The sequence below is a fragment of the Betta splendens genome, chromosome 8 (genome assembly GCF_900634795.4).
Source record: "Betta splendens chromosome 8, fBetSpl5.4, whole genome shotgun sequence".
In the NCBI taxonomy this organism is placed as follows: Eukaryota; Metazoa; Chordata; class Actinopteri; order Anabantiformes; family Osphronemidae; genus Betta; species Betta splendens.
The window spans coordinates 4,875,510-4,895,709 of NC_040888.2; the positions used below are offsets into that span (position 1 = coordinate 4,875,510).

General features: G+C 45.4%; 2 protein-coding genes across 2 annotated transcripts; both read left to right on the top strand.

The window, feature by feature from the left end:
* The first annotated feature begins 112 nt into the window (after positions 1–112).
* On the top strand, positions 113–3,963 carry LOC114860480 (cytochrome b-c1 complex subunit 2, mitochondrial). Its single transcript, XM_029159119.2, has 14 exons — positions 113–273; positions 902–1,009; positions 1,085–1,234; positions 1,407–1,471; positions 1,562–1,618; positions 1,711–1,835; positions 1,977–2,074; positions 2,243–2,300; positions 2,567–2,659; positions 2,743–2,942; positions 3,043–3,123; positions 3,212–3,288; positions 3,416–3,569; positions 3,693–3,963. The coding sequence occupies exons 1-14, from the start codon at positions 241–243 to the stop codon at positions 3,774–3,776; spliced, it is 1,383 nt and encodes a 460-aa protein (XP_029014952.1). The 5' UTR covers positions 113–240; the 3' UTR covers positions 3,777–3,963.
* Positions 3,964–4,992: 1,029 nt separating this feature from the next.
* On the top strand, positions 4,993–18,303 carry mosmoa (modulator of smoothened a). The gene is made up of 3 exons (XM_029159151.3): positions 4,993–5,970; positions 11,828–12,040; positions 15,958–18,303. Exons 1-3 carry the CDS (start codon positions 5,865–5,867, stop codon positions 16,140–16,142), a joined length of 504 nt encoding a protein of 167 aa, XP_029014984.1. The 5' UTR covers positions 4,993–5,864; the 3' UTR covers positions 16,143–18,303.
* Positions 18,304–20,200: the final 1,897 nt, after the last annotated feature.

The window sequence follows — 20,200 nt, forward strand, 5'->3', positions numbered from 1 at the left end:
GTTACTGTTTTTTATCAAAAGAATTATGAATAGATATTTGAGGACTATAAGAAAAAAAAAGCTCTACTAAAGCGAATGCTGTCTAACTAATCGACTCATTCGTGCGGCGCACAGTATTTAATCTTGACATCTTGAATCATCTTTGAGCGACTGGGTCGCGCGGTGGATTGTGGGTAGGACGTCGCCATATTCCGTTTTATTAAGTCTTTCTGCCCCGGTTGAAGGAGAGATTCTAGAGCCATGAGGGGAATCCGGTCTCTGGGCAATCTCCCAGTGAGTCCCGTTGTTTGTTGGTTCGACATGTGTAACTGACAGGACCGCACTTTAACTCGCTGTAGTTCTTGACCCTCACGAAACGTAAAACCGCGATACGTGGTAAATAGCTCGGTGGCTAGTTAGCACGCTCTGCCGCTAGCTAGTTCAGTGTTTTGCAACTGATTACAGGAGACCGATATGAAGTAAAATACCACTGAATTAACTGTTCCAAACACACCTCTCACATAATTCATAAACTGTCGGTGCATTTTATTCTGTTATTTCGGCCTTCTTTTAGCGTTGTGGTGCATTGCTCGGCTGGATAACACCTGAAGGTCATATTCGAAATTTGTTAATTGAAGTGACTTAAGGCGGGTCATACCTTTGAATTGATCACAATCCGGCACGGTTATATTTTACAGATGGACAATCACAGTTTTGTTGACAGGACACACGCTTTGTTGTCGTTGCCTAAGTGTAAATAGATACTTGTGATTATGTTTAAGCGGCCTGAGGAGCTATCACTTCCGTAAAGACACCATGTCAGTTGAGTCCAAACAGAGATTAATTAAATGCAGGGTCTATCTTGACTGAGGCAAAGCTGCTAAACAAGTATGTTTTTAATTCCGTGTCACTATACTTACAGAATCGATGCTATGCTGCTGCCGCCGCCAGGAGGAGTGAAGCTCTTTCTGAACCCCTGACAGCTCGAACACCGTCCCCAGCTGCAGCCCTTCCTCCTCAAAATGTTCAGGTGACCCACTAACATTAGCCAGGATAAGCGGGATGTTTGATGCTGTAAGCGGTAACATTTCTTTGCCTTATTCAGGTATCCAAGCTCCCCAACGGCCTTGTGATAGCATCACTGGAGAATTATTCCCCATTGTCCAGTGTCGGTTTGTTTGTGAAAGCTGGAAGTCGCTATGAGAGTTTGGAAAACCAGGGTGTCTCTCATGTGCTCCGACTGGCAGCAAACCTGGTAATTCATAATTAGATAATGTAGCAAAAATGCCATCTAAAAACTATATCAAGTTATTGCATTCTTTAGGAACATGGTATACTGCAGTTTTATGAGGCAGGGTCTCCCTCAATATTTTTTATACCTGACTGACCTCGTGCAGTTTAATGATCAGCCTTTTGTATTTTTGTAGACAACTAAAGGTGCATCTGCATTCAAGATCTGTCGTGGATTGGAAGCAGTAGGAGGTGGCCTGAGGTTAGTGAGGTTATTCAGTGCACATACAACTGTATATCAGTGCAGCATAGCACGCCACACTAACTGCTGTTTTTTTAATTATATCTGCAGTGTGACATCATCAAGAGAGGCTATGGTTTATACCGCAAACGGTCTGAGAGAACACCTGTTAGTGACACTGATTTTTATCAAACCCTTTTAACTTGGATTTAAAGTGTATATATTGATGCTTAATGATGTTTCACCACTTTTCTGCCCAGAGATTCATTATTGGAGTTTCTGACCAACGTGACCACAGCTCAAGAGTTTCGGCCATGGGAGGTGGAAGAATTGACGTCCAGGGTGAAGGTTGACAAGGCTGTGGCTCAGCAGAGTCCCCAGATAGGTTGGTTTCCACAGCAACCCTTCAGCTTGTATCTGTACCTCGAGTTTCAAACTGCATCTTAACACATCATGCATAATTTTTTGGATCAACGTCTTGGATGCCATTCTGAATATCAGTTTTCTCTTTCATTCTCTCCTGCAGGTGTGATTGAGAAGTTGCATGAAGCAGCATACAAAACTGGCCTGTCAAACTCCCTGTACTGCCCTGACTACATGGTTGGTCACGTTTCCCCTGAACAGGTATGTACAGCATCTTCGTTGGGTTAGATTTTTCTATGTATTGTTATTGTTATTAGAGGAATTCTTTTTTGAGTTATCTAATTCAAGTTGGCAGTGACACAGCAATGTCAAGACCAGAGTTTGTTAAGCAAGGCTCTTATGTCTCCCCTCTTTTATCTCTCCCTGTAGCTGCTGTCATTTGTTAAGGACAACTTCACCACTGGCAGAATGGCTCTTGTAGGACTTGGTGAGTATGTACTAGTGCTGCCTATTTAGACTACTGCATATTACTTCATGAGAACTACTCTCCCTTGTTCGAGGCCTTTTATTTTCAAGACTTTATGGACTTTTTTTGTGTGTTTACACTGAACTGTCAAAATATTGTTTTCCGAAGAATAGGCCAACGGTAACATAACATGTAATTTGCACCTGTGAGCAATCAAAGAGTTGACATACCTGCATGTTTGTCGGTTTTATAATTTAATGTTAGTTGTATAATGTATGTGAATCCAGGTGTGCAGCACTCTGTCCTGAGGCAGGTGGGTGAGGGCCTGAGTTTCCGCAGTGGAGCGGGAGCATCTGAGGTTAAATCAGTGTACCGTGGAGGTAAGGCCTTGTGTTTAAAACCCACATTACGCTCTTGAAAAATAATCACTTTGCCATTTTTAATATTGATCTAATTTCTGTAGGTGAGCTGCGTGTGCAGAACAATGATGACCTGGTCCACGCATTGATTGCCAGTGAAGGTGGTGTGACCGGTACTGCAGAGGCTGATGCATTTAGTGTGCTGCAAAGGATCCTGGGTGCTGGGCCACATGTAAAGAGGGGCTCCAACATTACCAGCAAACTCTTCCAGGGCATTGCCAAGGCTAGCTCCCAGCCATTTGATGTGAGTAGAAACTGGACAAACATTATTTCACAGTTGTTTTTACTTTACAAGACTGCATTGATTTAGTTGTAGATTCATATGATATTAAACTGTGTTTCAGGCCACAGCTTTCAATGCCTCTTACTCTGACTCTGGCCTGTTTGGCATTTATACCATTTCACAAGCGGACTCTGCCGGAGAGGTGACTATTTTATTGTAATAGTAAAATGTGAGTGTGCTGTAATCTTGTTTTACTAATCACTTGCTTGATTTTGTCTCTTTCTGTACAGGTGATCAAAGCTGCCATTTCCCAGGTTAGAGGCGTAGCAGAGGGAAATGTGTCAGAGGCTGATCTCACCAGAGCAAAGTGAGTTCACTGGAAGGTACCAGGTTTGCTACAAAAAAAAAGAGATGTTACAAATGTTATTTTCACAAACTGCTGTGCTAAAATTCAGTTTGGAAAAATGTGTGCTGTGCTTGGTGTGTCCGTGTAGGAACCAGGCAAAAGTTGATTACCTGATGTCAATTGAGGGCTCTGAGAGCCTGATGGAGGAAATCGGTGCTCAGGCTCTGAACACTGCAGCGTACCAGCCCCCTGACGCTGTTCTTCAGGCTATAGATGCCGTCACTCAAAATGACGTGGTTAAGGTGGGTAATTTTACTGTGGAATGACTCGCACATGTCCTTTTTAACAATACACTCTGCCTGTTTTTAGTTACTTTGTATTGCTCTTCTAAATACGTTTTTAAACTGTGCCTTTTTTCTTTACAGGCTGCGAAAAAATTTGTTAATGGCAAGAAAACCATGGCAGCAAGTGGACACCTTGCTAACACACCATTTGTGGATGAAATATGAACATAATGGCAACTATTTTCCTTTACTCGGGTACGAGTGCCTGAGTGCTGCAGAAGAAAAGGGCGTCCTGCACCAATTAATGTCTGCGTTCATTTGCAGGGATCAAGAGAATAATGTTGCAACTGTTGTGGGGGATCTTTGTCCATTTAACTGTATCTATATAAATTAAAGTGGTAGCAACATCAAATTGTTTGACTTTGTATTTTGGGATGCATCTAGGCCACCTGCACTGTGGGGATTATTGTATTTGGCAAGAATATGAGGGGTAATTGGTGAATAGTTTCATTGATGAACCAACAGGGGGACCTTGAAGCTCAAACATGACCTGTGAGATTGGAAATTAGCTCAATAGTGGCACTTAGTCATGTGATGTGGTAAGGCAAGTAAACCCACTGTCTGTGTGCATTATGAATGGTTGACTAACTTAATCTATAGTTTGAGTAGACATACTATAACCTTGCTTTATTTGGCTCACAATGATTAAATACCAAAGGTTTTACAATTAGATATTGGAAAAAGGTCACTCCACAAAGTCTGTCCCACCTTAGTTTATCTTGTATGTTAATACTTTAATCGTGACTTCATATCTTCTATATAGGAGATCTACAGGAGTTGGGCAGTTAGTGATCATTACAAATGCATAGTTCCCTTGAATGAATCTGAAGATGCACTCCTGTAAGATTCTTTACGCTGGTGTAAAGCTTGTAACAAGAAATAGCATTGTAAATCATTTTAATTGTGGTAAATGCACCGCAAAATTGAAAGCACTTCTAAATGCAGCAAATTAAACATACTGTAAATGCTAAGAAACTGACAGTTTTTCTGTCGTGACTTTATTTTACTGTTGCTGTGGTCGTAGTTTGTCTCGTGCAGACAAATTTGAAGGCGCTCTGCTTTAGTCCCACGTTGTTTATAGTTCAATTCATTTTAAATTAAAATACACTTGCCACATTGCTTTGATTATTTTAATTTGTTTTTTGACTGATAATACAGTTTCATAATGACAAAACTTAATAATTACATGCGTGAATGATTCAGTATATTACGCCACCACTGTTTCCTTATTGTTATAGTCGAATATGGAGTTCTATTCGAAACCTTCATTTAATTCACTGATCAATTAATACGTTTTGCGACGCGAACCGTGTTATAGTTGATATTTAAGTAATATCGCGAGAGCAGAGCGACCCCCCTCCCCCCAGACGTGAAGACGCCGAGCAGTGTGTGACGCTGCGTGGGGGTGTTTGTTCTCCTGATGTCATTTGGCAGAAGCGGAGGCTGAGCTAACGGTGGGCTCACGAGCGGACAGCACAACAATACCGTTACCGTTACCCTCCTCCCGCCGCGACCCACAGCGGCGCGTTCTGTGCCGCGTGAAACCCGAGCCCGTTCCGCACCGGAGACGAGGGAACGGAGGCGGCGAGGCCGGTGTAACGGGCTGAACGCGGCAGATGCTCCTCCAGCGGAGACGGAGAACGGGCTTGAATAAGCAGGACAGGGTGATGGCTTCTCGCGTTCCTGACGGCTAACTCGAGACCTCGGCTAAAAACACGCGTCTGTGGAACCGCGGAGGGACCCGCTTCGCCGCTCCCGCGCCTCCGCTCGCGCGTCACCGTGTCTGAAATGCGAGTGCAGTCTCGGTCTCGTCCGTCGAGCAGCCTCTGGGCCGCAGCTCGGCTTCCCGAGCCCGAACCTGGGAAGTAGCTAGCTAGCTAGCTCGCTGCTAGCCGCAGCCGTGCCCGATGCTGCCGCTACCGCGGTGGCTGCTGCAGCTAAGCGGATCCGAAAGGCCACGCAGACGGTTCGGGGCATCGGTGCCGAGTGAGCCACGGCGTTATCGTACCGAACTACACCGAGCTTTTGAGATGTGATGCTTCTGCGCGTCGCGCTCGACGCTTTCGGAGCAGGGAGCTCTTGGCTGACGCGGAGGAGCTAACGTTGCTGCAAAATGCACAGCAGAGGCACAACGGGCTCCTGTTGTTAAAGGGGGCGAGGTTAGACTGATAACAGCCCACCCTGTGTCTCTCGCTAGGACATCGACCACCACATTTACCCCCCTCATCGAACACTGCTCCATCAGCCGGCGATATGGATAAACTGACGATCATTTCAGGATGCCTGTTTCTGGCGGCAGATATCTTTGCAATAGCCAGTATTGCAAACCCAGATTGGATCAACACTGGTGAATCAGCAGGTAAACGATGCAGCCCATTAAAACTGCTGCTGCTGCTGCTCTTGTGTTCTGTGCTCCAGCCAAATCTCTTGCCTCTGTCCCAAACACGCAGCAGCATGTGGCCTCAAATAATCTCCACAACAAAGGTGTGTGTGTGTGTGTGTGTGTGTGTGTGTGTGTGTGTGTGTGTGTGTGTGTGTGTGTGTGTGTGTGTGTCAGTCATCTGCAGCAGCATCTTTTGTTTCCCACGTTGCATGTTATTGATGCCCAGATCACAATATTGCACCAGGTGTCTGCATTTCCACTGCATCCTACACCTACGGGGGTCAGTTTTTTTTAGTGATTGTCAGAATATATTAAAAAGCTCTCTAGGTGATGTTTTCCATTAGCTTCCTTAGTCTGATTAGAAGTCTAAAAACCTCAGGTTATATTGTTTCCAATGTTTTCTAATTTACGGTTGTGAAAGCTGGATGCTCGGCATAATTAGTTTTTTCCTGACGTTTGACTGAAAGGTGACTCAAACAAGTGCTTGGTCGACACCAGGAAATTAACTGATAAGCAATTAATTATTAAGGTCAATTAAAAGATGGCTTTGTTGCATTTGTTATATATTTTTGCAAAGACTTCTTGGCTGAATGTCACAACATTACTGTGGGAATTGTCAGGCTTTATATATCTTGATACTATAATGGAAATTAGTGGTAGTTGCAGTGTTTTTTTTCCCCTGAAAGCTGACAGGCTAATTAGGGGACTTGCTCTCACCACTGAGGGTAATAAAGGTCTTGTGTTTTGCTGGTGTCTTGACATTATAAAGTGTTTCCAGTCTAATCCCCGTTCCCCCGCTGGTTCTGGACAGGAGCACGTGCTGTTGCTCCTCTGTTTTATTTGTGTCATTCCTGAACACACATTCAGGCTATTGATAGACAGCTGCTCCTCTTTGTTCCCACTGCTGGATGAAGCTTAGTAACTGGGTCAGGGAAGGTTCATCTTCCACCAATACAGACTCGCACTGTATTAGCTAAACAGACTAAACTGTTTGTGCAAAAATAATATGTTGTGTGGCATCTTCCTCAATATACACTCTGACTTTATTGGGATATGTTGTTGCATGACAAATGGATTCAGAGCATTTCTGTGTTGTTCATCTAAAACTGCTGAATTAAGAGCCTGTAACTGCCCAGTGAGGGCCACCACTCTGTAGCTGCATGTCCTGAACACTGAACCTTCACTATATTTAACTAGAGCGACGTGGTGAGTCAGGGCGTTATAGAGTGGGCGTTTTACAGCTTCCACCTCTCTGTCTGTCTTCTCACTTTTCTTCACAGCTAACACTTCCTCTCTTTGATGATTGTAACAAGACTTATCCTGGATGGCATTGGGAGACAAAGGTGATAGACCACTTAGAAACGTCTCCTTCACACGTCATTGTGTATCACTCACTGCTTTTGAACTGAGCTTTCAAGTCAGTTTTTTTTTGTCTAGATGTGAAGTCACATCTAATGTGTGACTATGTTTGTTTATCTTCATGTTTCTTAGGGAGAATGGTGGTATTTCTAGTATTTGGAATAGCAGTTGACTTACTACTGTATTATCTAGTTAAAACCTGGGATGATTCCCTGGATTGCGTTATCTTCAATCAGCTGACCTCTGATTTCCAGCTTTGTCTTTACACAGGGATGCAGCTGACAGGCTGCTCTTACAGGAGCTCAGCGTTCTGTCTCTGGGCTTTGAAGGCAGAGAAGCAGGCACCGTCCCCTGAGCAGTTAGTGTCATTTAAAAATGGTCCTTGCTCAAGACGTGTGGCTTTCGGGCTTCGATTTAGCCAAATGGTTTGATGAAAGCTATTCTGTGGGGGGAAAAAAAATCAATGCGTAAACAAACGGTGCAGTCGTATAGCACTGATGCTTGTCATTTCTTTTAATAGTGCACACAATCTTGGATACAAACCTTTAGGCATAGATTTGACACTGACAAAATGAAAGGTGTGTGTGCGTGCGTGCGTGCGTGCGTGCGTGTGTGTGAATAAGAAATGTGACAAAAGAGAAGTAGCACTACTCAAACAATGTGGGGATCCACGATATTGCTTTTATTTCAGTGCGATATCTTCCGGCAATGAAGGCTAAAGTTGATTTCCTGTGCCAGGCTTCAAGCTAAACCATTTTTACATCAGTGTCAGACACGGAGTGAGATTCCTGGCAGCTCGGTTGGCAGTGACCCTCCTGAAAGTGCCTTTCACCACCACAGTGTAGAGATGGAAAAGCTTCTTAAATGAGCGCAACAAAAGGTCATGTACATAATACAGTCAACACGGTTAAAAATAAGTCCTGAACTCATTGTTCATCCTTGCGTGACCGTGAGATTATCTTTTAAAGTGCGTTGAAGGAATAGTGACCTACTGAATGGAGCTGAATTGAAAAGAAAACTGTTGATGGTGTTCACAAGGTAACAGGTGCCTTTTACAATACATTTTAACATTCATTGTAAATAGACATGGCACCACAGACTTTTCGTCTTCTACTTGGTACATATTGTTTAATAATTATCATATTTCTGTTGAATGCAAAGTTGCAGCATCAACTTGCATATCTGCAGATTTCAGTTCACCCTTGTTGACACAACAAAAGGAGCTGCTACTGTAGTTATAGCTGGAGACTGACAAGGCACGCAGTTGGAGAATATGAATAGTACTACTAGATATTTCATGTGTCATGTTTCAAAGCACAAGGACATTAGGCGCCACTGAAAGGAAATGAAACCAGTTGCAGCAACAGCGTCCAGTTGCAGTTTTGATCTGATTCCGATCAGTGTAGCGCTGAAGGTGAAGCCTGTGCATGTCACGCAACGAGGAGCAACGCAAATCGACCAAACCTGCAGCCGAGGAGGTCATTAGCTGCAGTTCATCAAAGCGTGATCACTGCATCAGCTCTTCCTGCCACCGACTGTAGGAACGAGCCAAAGTGCTTCTGTGAATTTCCTTTTTTTTCCTGCGCTGTAGGTTTTTCTGACAATGATTTAACGGCTTCATCGTATTTGGATAATACCTCGCTTGGATAGCAGCAGGGCTTGTCTTCATTCATTGTTATGAACATTTGTGTTGTGTGAGATGTGTTTTCATACATATTGGCTCTTGTTTCCTTTGCATGGGCTGGTCCATCATGCCCCAATGCCTCTACAGCGCAAATAGGCACTGTAGCGTCCTCCAGTAGCGGCAGAAGCGGCAGCTGTTGGCAGCTGGAGCTCGCGCACTTGCCGCCCACCACCGCTCACAGTCAGACTCGTCCCCTCTAGAGCTTACAAATATCAGCACCCCCCAAGCTGCACTAATGACAGCATCATCATGCTGAAGATGCACACACACGGCCCTCGTTTCCTCTCATTTGCCCTGAGACATGGTGAGAGGAGTATTCTGATCATTGTGAGTACAGAGCCGACTGCAGGCTAACAGGGCGCGATGGGGGCGTGAAAGTGAGAGAAACCTCTAACTGGAGAATTGGCCAATTTTATTCAGTAAATGCGATGCCCGACTCATTCTGTAAACTAAGCATCATGCACTTGGATTGTTTGGTTTAGCAGGTTTTTAGTCAGGCTATTTATTGTGTCTCTTGTTCACTCCCGATTTTAAAGCAATCATTCCAGTTTTGACGCTTGTTTCGTTGAAATGGCTCGGATAATCTCTGTTCAGCTTTACTTGTCAGCGTTTACAGCCGGGCTGGAGATTCATGGAGGTTATTACTGTAGTGATGGTCCATAACCCTGTTGAGGAGGAAACTGCTCTGCCTGACTGCAAGCGGCGGCATCACTCTCACAGACAGCTTGTGATTCCTCCGCTTAGTGTTTATTACCCACAAATGAATCATGACATTGCAGTTTTTTTCAGTGCTGGGCGATGCACACTTGACCTAAATGCAAGGAGACGCTCCTTCATACCCCCCTAAGAGTTCTGGAGGGTAGTGTGTGTAAGGTGCACAGCAATATGTGTACGAATGTGACTTTATCATTTATCTGGCTGCTTCTCAAGATTAAGACTGTCATTATAAGTATGTTCCCTTGTATTAGAGTGTAAAATGTGCGTATATAAGCGTACAGACTGTAACTAGAACTGCTTTTTTCTAGTTGTTTACCTTTGTCCATGTACCGTAGCGTGCCTGCCTGCTGTAACAGAGGAATGCCACTGAGCACCAGTAAAGCAGCGGGAGGTCAGAGAATCCAGAGGAAATGGTTTTAGGCCGGTGCCATTAATTGCAGCTATCAAACGTTTCCCCGTTCCGAGCATCAGTGCCTGCTTTCTGCCACTCTTTAATTTGCTCAGCGCTGCTCTGTAATGCTGTAATGTTGGCTTGATTACGAGAGCGGGCTGCGGCGTCTGCCTCGGAGCGACGCCGGTGCCGCCGTTGTCATGATGCATGACTCCCTCTATTAAAATGAACGGGGACTGAATTGCCACGGCAACGAGGTCAGTTAATGAGGCAAAATGCAAGACGGGTGTTGCTACAGTAGTTTTTTGTGTGGATAGATAAAAACAAATGCTGCATGTCTGGTCCATTTAAGGTTTAACATCCACAAACCACCAGCATTGTTTGTGTTCTGGACAGAGCGGTTTGTTGTGGCTTTAAGAGCAGTCCTTTCACTGCATAAAGGGGACAGGATTTCCCGTGGATAACCCACCCAGCGCAGCGCAACCCAACCCAACCCAACCCAATAGAATGAATAGCTGCTTTGCACCAACCAAGGGAAAAAACCAAAACGCCAAGAACCTTGACCTGGTGGAAACCCAGCTCGCATGCTCATGTCGCGCCCCTCCCGCCCCCTGGGGTGACGGTGGGTGGCCAACGCTGGTCCTTGTGCTTGTTTTCCAGCCGTCTGCGCGCTCCCAGCTTCTGTTTGGCTGGACACACCTGAGCCCGCTAATAAGCAGCTGGTGGGGTGGGGTTAGATGAGGAAGCAACAAGCAGGTTTGGGTTCCCGGGGATTAGGACTGGCTCCTCATTTTACCACGTCGCCCACACAGACTAGAACACAGTACTTTAGGAAATAGTTTTATGACCGCGTCCAGTCTGTGACTGCTGCTGTGGGGGTCTACAGAGAGTTGTGTTTGTATGAACATCTGCATATACACAGATGTTCCTTTCTAAACTATGCTCAGTCAGTTCAAATAGTCACAGGTGGAAATCTAAGGCGACGCAAGACCTCCTTTCTTCTGCGCTCTTCCGCTTATGGTCCACATTTCTCTGCTAAAGACCTGTGATCAGCAGAGTCCTGACTGATGTAGAGCGGTTTTGCTTACGCGGGTAGAATTTCCCCTCCAGGACATGCTCTAATTGAATGGTGTCCTTCCAGAGTGGTTGCAGCAGCGGAGACTTTCTCTGCTGCTGGGGAGTAGCCTTTCACACTCGCACTGTGCTCATGACGCGAGCAGCAGGAGTCCAGTCTGATCAGTGACGCATACAGTCGGTGCATCACATCAAACATGGGCAGATGTGGAAGCTTGCACTATGGGGGACATGCACTATATTACAGTAGAGCTGTTCAAAGCTGCTGCAAATTCCTCTCCTATTACACCTTCCGACAGTCTTTGAGTGACGTGTGGGATGGATTCAGTAATTGGCAGGCCTTGTGCAAGGAGTGAAAGATGAAATGTTGGCTGCTGGTATAATTGGACCCACCAGTGGAGAAAGTTCCAGCTTTTTTGAAGGACTGTATTTGGTGACAAACGAACAAGGCTTATCTCTGTTATTTTCTCCACTGCTGTTGTCCACGTATCACTCCAGTGTATTTATACGCGTTAATTGCTACCTGCTCACGCTCTCCTGTATTCACACATCAGCCTGTGCCTAATGATGAATTAATAGTCCTGGTCTCCCGTTGTCCGTCTCCGCAGGGGCTCTGACGGTCGGTCTCGTCCGGCAGTGTCAAACCATCCACGGAAGAGACCGGACCTGCATCCCGCCCCGGCTGCCTCCAGAATGGGTCACCACGCTCTTCTTCATCATCATGGGCATCATCTCCCTCACGGTCACCTGTGGACTGCTGGTGGCGTCGCACTGGCGCAGAGAAGCCACCAAATATGCCCGCTGGATCGCCTTCACTGGCAGTAAGTGAATGAGACCATGACATTGTCAGCGAGCGAGCGATAGCGAGGCGCAGTTTCATTAGTAGACTTGCTGTCAGCACATTTTCCCCGGAGTCTTTCTCATTTTTGTCTTTGTTCGACTACATCTAGCACGATGTCACCTTTTAGAAATGCTCCTTTACCACACTATTATATTCAGGAAGAGCGCAGATATGAGACACAGTGGGGAGCGGTGTGGTTGGAGCTGTGTGAAAATTGGCTTTAGTCTGGTTAATTTACATGTTTGTGTGTGTGTGTGACGTCAACACATCCGCGGCTCCGCACACGACGACTTTCTGGCGGTGACACGGGGACCTGTGTCCGTGGGCGGCTGTGAATTTCAGTGCATTTGCACATTTATGAGTGTTTTTGATGACTCCCTTTGCTCCCTGTAGCTTATTTATTGAGTAATGTATATCCTCTGATGCCTGAGTGGGAGGACTGTGTTCCACAGCATTTGTGTTGTGTTTTCTCTCTCTTTCTCTTGAACGCTGCCTTGAACCCTTTTTTTTTCCCAACTCCTGTATAGATGCGTTTCCAGTACTCAATAATAACACAGCACCCGTCCTGTACACCGTGGCTGTTGTGCTTTCGTCAGAGCGCGTGGGACGGCGGTGTTCCATTGGTCCGTTAGTTAAAGGAATAGATGGCCTTGAGCGGAGTCGTACAGATGGAGCAGAGGCATGTGAAACCACAGTGCTCTGCACTGTATTCATGGTGCAAAGCTGGGTTTGTTTTTGACACTGACTTCTTCGCTCTGCTGAGGAAGACAGCACAAGTTTATTTACTTTTCGTGCCAGATGCAGATCTCTGTGACGAATATATTAATGTTTCGTAACTTGTCTTAATCATGACTCACCTCCACGTACTGTCTTTTTGATAAGCACAAATCTGTGTCACAAGCTGAATTAGAAAAGGCGTTGAGACATTGTTAAACCATCACACTGAAAGGCAAGTAAGGAAGTTGCCATAGCAACTGTGAGCAATTGTCACCCTTGTCTCCCTGCTAAGCTTCTGTTTGCCATATTAAACAAGAGGGTCATTATTAGCACAGATTTTTCTATTTTAAACTCGTTTAAACGATTCACGTAATGACTAGGAATGAGGAAATCTGTTTAGGTGAGTCAGACAAAACAAAGGACGCTTTCTGGCATCCTCTCATACCTAAAGACCTGTTTTGAAGTGGAGGACACAAAAAGGCTTAAAAGTGACCAAGCCGAGCTGAGAGCACAAACACCTCTGTGCTGTGCGGAAACAGGAGCGCGAGGTTAAGTGAGGAGATGCATACTGAAGAGATGGTAGAGGAAATAGAAGCAGACCCGCTGGTAATGAGGTCGGACTAGTTCATTTGCAGCGAACAGGTGATGACGACTGAGAGGAGGTGGGCGGTCGCTAATGTAACTGGCATCAGGCCCCCAGCACCTGAATGGTCAGCTTTGTGACTGCAGCACAGTCCTGCCTCTGTGCACACACACACACACACACACACACACACATACACACACACACACACACACACACACAGTGTTTCTTGAAGGTTTGAGGGTCATCTGTGGGGGGGGGGTTGGATTCCAGTGAGGGGAAAAAAACAAGCACATGAATAATACGTTAACAGTAACTGCACAGACTAATGAGGTAATTACTCCTCTGGAGTTTGCCGAATTCCTGCGCATTCATTTTGTGTGAAATTGTCCTTTTCAGCACAAACTCAACTTTAAGCCTGACTTTGCATTTTGCCAATTTAAGAAAGTGTAAAGCTGCCAGAAACAAAAGCTACACTAGTTACTATGAAACTGTGGGCTTGCATGGAAGCTTTTAATGGGGTTTGTTAGATACTGTTGGAATGAATTATGTAAAAATTACTTGATTGGATTATAATAACTAAATGATGCTGCTGTGACTTTTTGCCTTCATCAAGTCAATCAGTAAACTGCATCTATTGCAAACATTATAACTGCATTTAAAGAACTTCCTTTCATTCAGACACATTTCATTACTTAAAAGACAGAAACTGTGAAAAGTGGCAAATGAATACTGAAAATTATTTATTAATGTAATGTTCTTTATGACTTGATCAGTGAGATGGTGCTGTTTGTCCAGCAGCATGTGACTCTGTGAGCCATCCGCTGGGCACTTAAGGGGAAGCAGTGGTCCATGAGGTGCACTTCAATTAACTTTCTGGCTAAAGCCTGTAGAAGAAACGCTGAGCCACAGATTTCTGGCTCCGCTTTACTTACTTTTCACAACATTTCTACCACCCGACCCCACTGCACAGATAAACACAAATACTTTAAATATCTAATACCTGACATCCACGTCTCGGGACAAGGGACTGTTTTTTTCTTAGCGCTAGGAATGTCACCCCTCATGTACTGAGCAGCTCGGCGATGGAGAGAAAGATGAAAGCTAGGATTGGATGAGGAGCTGTCACCACAGGAGTTACACACCGTTGAGTGAAGCGAAGCGACTAAACACAGCCGCAGGGAAGTTTAAAGGGAGGCCGTACGCCATGCGGGAGCTGTTCACGCATCAAAGGTACTCGATGTCATGCACAGACTGGCGGCGGCGCTTTATGTTAACAGCAGCCAGAAGAAACGAAGGCGACCGCGCTCCTCGCTCCGGCAACAGGGAGTTATTTTTAATCAGATCAAGCTTTTCACACGCAGCCGGCGCAGCCATTCAGGAAAGTCACGGTTCGCCTTGATGTCGAGCGTCACCGGCGTTATGTAAGAGCGGTAGACTAAAGCATTCACACAAACGGAATGGAGACGTTTCAATCAGTTACCCAATCACACACCTTGTTCCTGGACACATCTCATTCTCAACAATAGCTTTTGTATTGGTGATACATGACTCTGCGGAAAGTCTTTACAATGACTCTGCGCCTTTTCCTCTCAGTGCCGTCGTGATTAAAGTGCATTTGTTTCATCAGCTTGCATTAGTAGAAGTGCAAGGCCAAGTGTTTGTGCTGCGTTTGTTTTGCTCATCGGACGGTCTCGCGTCTCCGGCTGCGATGCTGAGTGTGTGGGAAAAGTTCCTGTCGAGCTTCGCAGACCCCTGAGGCTTCATGTCTGCTGGAGCCACGTCGTCACAACTAGCCCCACAGAAAGTGTAGGCGGCCGAGCAGCATCGTGGGCTCCGGGTTCCATTAGGAAGGTGTTGAAGCAAAAACAACATTGTTTTTTAACATCTATCAAAGTAATAAATATTTTCATGTCTAACAGATTTCCTTCAGCTGGTGCAGAAAGCGGAGACTTTTTGAAGTTTGCTTCATAAACATCCCGACAGAGACGGATGCACGCAGCTCGTCTGTCGATTAGCTGGATGCTGGTTTATTGTTGACTGATGTCAGACCTAGTGGCAGCTGTGAGAACGACCACACCGCTAACATACAGGTGGCCTCTTCCACAGCCCGAGGGGCTCTTGGTTGCTTTTTTTAGGCGGCGGGTTCTATTTCGGGATTGAGCTAAGTTGCGGTGAATAAATTGAGCTGGATGTGCCTGCGTGGAAAGCTTATGGAGCAAACACACCGAGGGCACAATGACAAACAGCTAAAGGAGGAACATGTACAACGGCATCCGTAATAACAATATTGCTCTTGACATAAATGCAATTCGATTTTGTCTCCCGTATGTGAAGCAGCGTCTGCTGCTGTGTCTTTTCTCATTATGCTGCTTTTATTTAAGGCTCCATTGTACCTCACTAATTAACCTGCTGAAATTGAATGCAGTCGGAGCAGCTTCCTGCTGAGTCGAGTGAGCTTCTGCTCCATTTTGTGTATCTTGTGGAGAACAGAGGCTAACACCTGCGTCATCGTATATACAAATAATTTTACTACTTATTAATGTGACTTTAGACTGAATCTACTGTGAACTGAAACTGTCTCTCCTTCCTTCCAGTGATCCTGTTCTGTATGGCGGCACTGATCTTCCCAATAGGCTTCTATATCAACGAGGTGGGGGGGCAGCCGTACAAGCTTCCCAACAACACGGTGGTCGGCTCCTCGTACGTGCTCTTTGTGCTCTCCATCTTCTTCACCATAGTGGGACTGCTGTTTGCAGGCAAGGTCTGCCTCCCGGGCTGAGGTCGCGACCCGGCCCGCCTCTGAACTGAAATCGGAGGCTCTGAAAGATTTATGGGATTTACAAAAAAAACACACACTCAAGACTGAAATTCAAAATCGACAAACTCTGGTGAGTAGCCGCGGAACGTGGAACGTCTCCTCTGTGTGGGACCGCAGCACCGCGGCGCACCTAACTACTAAAAGAAGAAACCGGATGAGCGAGCGAAACACTAAAGGAGGACACGGGCACGAAGGGGTGGAGGAGCGCGGGCGAGCGAGCGAGCGAGCGCAGCGCAGGCTGCCGCAGCACCCTGCCACTGTTGATTTAGAATATGGCCGCCTCTCTGTTGTTGTTCTGCTGGAAAGGGTGCTTAATGTGCCGCTGCCATGGCAACCACGGCCACAATGCTGCTGCACATTTCTTGAGGACCACTACAGCCACTCCTCGACTTGACTCGCCACCGTCCGCCCCGTTGCCCTCAGCAGACATCCGCGCCGTCACAACCGCTCCTGTCGCTATTTTTGGCTTCACTTCGCTACTTCAGTTGTGCATTTCTTTTACGTTGTTGTACATTTTGTGTTGTTTTTTTTTTTTCTCCCCCCTTGCACCCTTGTCGACCTTTCACTGAAGTAGTCTGAGTGTAATTGAGGTTCGCTGAACTGAACCCTTAAGGGATATTGGGGGGTGGGTGGGGGGGCTTTAGAGCAGGGTTTTTTCCCCTCGCCTGTCGCTTCACACAGCCTCGTGTGTGTGTGTGTGTGTGTGTGTGTGTGTGTGTGTGTGTGTGTGTGTGTGGGGTTTGGGAGAGCAGCTGTGATCACAGCTGTCCGGGCCGACACGCAGGCTGCTGCGGACGAAGGGAGCGAGCAGGTGTCGCTGCCTCTTCATCTCCAGCCAGCTCTGGCTCAGGAGCAGGTAGCAGCCAGAGGTGACCTTTGCGGGCAGCAGAACTAGGGGTCAAGTGCCATAAAGGAGAATGCCACCCAGCGGAAGATCTTACGTAACATTATTTATATAGGCAAGAAATTAGCAATAAAGTATAAATAAGTAGACAGTCGTTTTGCTGAGCTAAACACCACGCCAGTGCACAGCTATTGCCAATAACTAGTAGACTGTGAAGTTAGACAATAATCATCTAAACATAGACACATCTGTTGTATTTGCATCAATAATCTTAACCTTGTCAATACAGCCACAAGCAAACTTTCCAGGTTTTCAACCATATCCACATCCCTGTGGTGTTGCATCCTCGAGGGCTTAAGATAAATGACTTCATACATCGGTAATTATAACCAACGTTACTGACTTTTATGTATAGAAATCCAAGTTGGTATGAAAATAACACGTGTAATAATTGGTGGTATTCTCCTTTAATGTAGGACATAAAGAATGGAGCCAGGATTGTCGATTTTTGTCTCGTTTTGTATAACAGTGAAGGCAGTGGGACCGCAGGTCAGGTCCGTGTGGGGCTGTGCCTCAGCGCGTAGCTTATTTCGCTTGTAGGTTTATAACACACACACACACTTGCACAAGCATAACTACCAGAACCAATCCAATACATATATATCACTCCCAAACTATATTTCCTCCATTTGCTTTGTCAGTTTGAGTTTTGGGGGATTTAAACAGCAAATCTAATTCACTAATTCAGTATTTACCAAATCAATTTAATTGGTCAAATCATTGTCACATTTATATGGCAATGATTTCACTAGGGCCTCGTGTGTGTGTGTGTGTGTGTGTGTGTGTGTGTGTGTGTGTGTGTGTGTGTGTGTGTGATTAGTCACTAAGTCTTAGTTTTGTTGTGTAATTCCGTTTCCTGCTCAGCTTTTCTTACTCTCGACCTGATGATGCTACTAAACTATACACTCTGCAGTGCCCTGTTTTGGTTGGATCAGTATTGTGCCATGGCCTGTTTTTGTTTAATAATGTATAGACACAAAAGGCAGGTGTTCTGTATTAGGAAACACTGTGCATTCAACAGTATAGGCTACAGAAATAGAAACACCACAAATGTATAAAAAGAGAACTTCTTACCTCATTGTTTTTGTTTCTGCTATTATTTTCTAATGGTGGCAACGTGTGCCCTCTAATTTGTCTCTTGCCTTGATCGGATGTCTACACATAAATCCTATGATCATAGGAAATTATTTATCACTGAATAAAAAGAGGAAAAATGGGTGTGCCGTCTGCATTTTTTGTTGTGGTTATTTAAGAGGGTGTGAATTAAGAGTGTAATCAGGAGATAATGTAATTATTTAATCAGCCTGAAAGTCCGTCTACTTCATTAAGTCTGGGGAAAATCACTCCCGAAACCCGCTGTGATTCAAGGACGTCCAACAAGGATGCAGCAGATGAGTGCGTCTGTTGGCGCCGCTACGTAACCAACAACCCATGTGTTTCAGCAGCGAGATGATTGACATGCTCAACGTTTTTAACACGTCCTGCTTCGCTGCCGCAAATCTGCATTTAAGTTAGAAGCACAAGGTTGCGTCATTAAGTACACACTCTGGTGTTTTTAATAGTGTTACTTTTAAAAATGTTCAATTATACTGATTTCTTAAAGAAACATATTTCTAATAGTTGTTTGTTATAAAAGCACCAGTTTTACAAAACAAACCATCTCCAAACTCTTTAAAAGTAAACTAAAATCCAAGTCTCAAAGTCGTATTCTCACTACAAATCTTTCAGCTTATGAATGTGTTTCATTTGTCATTTCCTCAGTGCCAACGAGCATCTAAAGACGAGACGGCGCTGCTCCTTCCAGGAGGACACCTCCATTAGCCTCTCTGACCCGCGGTGCAGAGTTGAGCGTGAGTGGCGTTTTCTATTCAGGACCTCGCGTCGTAGTATTTCTGTCTCGTGTTCTCAGGGGACGCCGGCACTGGTTAGTGGTTCGTTGAAAGCACTGAGAGAAGCCTCTGGTTGCTTTGACATGTTCAGGGGTGGGAACAGAAACCCAAAAAGGAGGAACATCCTTATCTGAAATTGTAATGAAATGATAAAATGAGCTCTGTACATTTTTCTACAGGCTAAATTTAGTTTTACAGTAGCCATTGGGCAGTTGATGAAGTAAATGAGACATTTACAGCTGGGAGTTGGATATATTTAATGAGACATCATCAAGCTAATTGTGTGGAAATGTAGTGTCCGTCATGATGAGGCCGCCATCTGCTGAAACAATGTCTGCTGGTGCCGGGAGCTGATTAAAGCCACGTATGCTCCTCAGTGCTTCACGTTCTCGTATTTACAGAGAATATTCACTGGACCGGCTTTAAAGGCACCTGAGCCGGGCGCAGACAAACCCTTCAGGTATAGATGAATGTGAAGGGAAGGTGACATGAGCGGTGAGGAGGTTCTGGACTGATACGCTGCAGCGGCACGTCCTCCTGCGTTTGGTTCCGGTCCTCGTGCTCACGGATTACAGCGTGACGTCCCGCCGCCTGCTAGAATAGATTATTATGTCAACATGCCGCCGAGCTCATTTAGAGGGAAATATGGCGGCCATCTGTTCACGAGAGGCTGCTCCACCTGAGAACCCCCACGTGATGATCAGGCGTTTATCTGACATCTGTTTTTTAGCAAAGTGCAGATTTTTCTATGCTGCATGTGATGATTTATTCTGAAATTCTGACCTTTGACCTTGTGCAAAGTGTCCACTATAACTTTGATGAGTTCATTCAGCTGATCTGTGCGTAGTTACATTTATTACTCGTCTTTTAACACAATCACACATTTCATATTCTTAACTCCAGGTTCTGCATCTTCCCCTCTGGGTCCTGTACTATTACAGTTCAAACTGCCTTGAAGAACTGATGGGACGCTTTGTTCCCAGCATTGAACAGCAGATGGACTCAATTAGTGACCTGCTCACACATCAAAGTGAAGCATTATTTGCTGGTGAGGAGCCAGACGTGCTTCACGGAGTCCGTCTTGGAGATTGTTGTGGGAAATTGCGGGCTTTTAAATCAGTACCACGTTATATTACGATCAGTCCCCTCTCAGATGCTTCTACTTGTTTTTGTTGTGGTAACAGTAGGAGCTGCAGGAGATGCTGCAGGAGATGCTGCAGGAGATG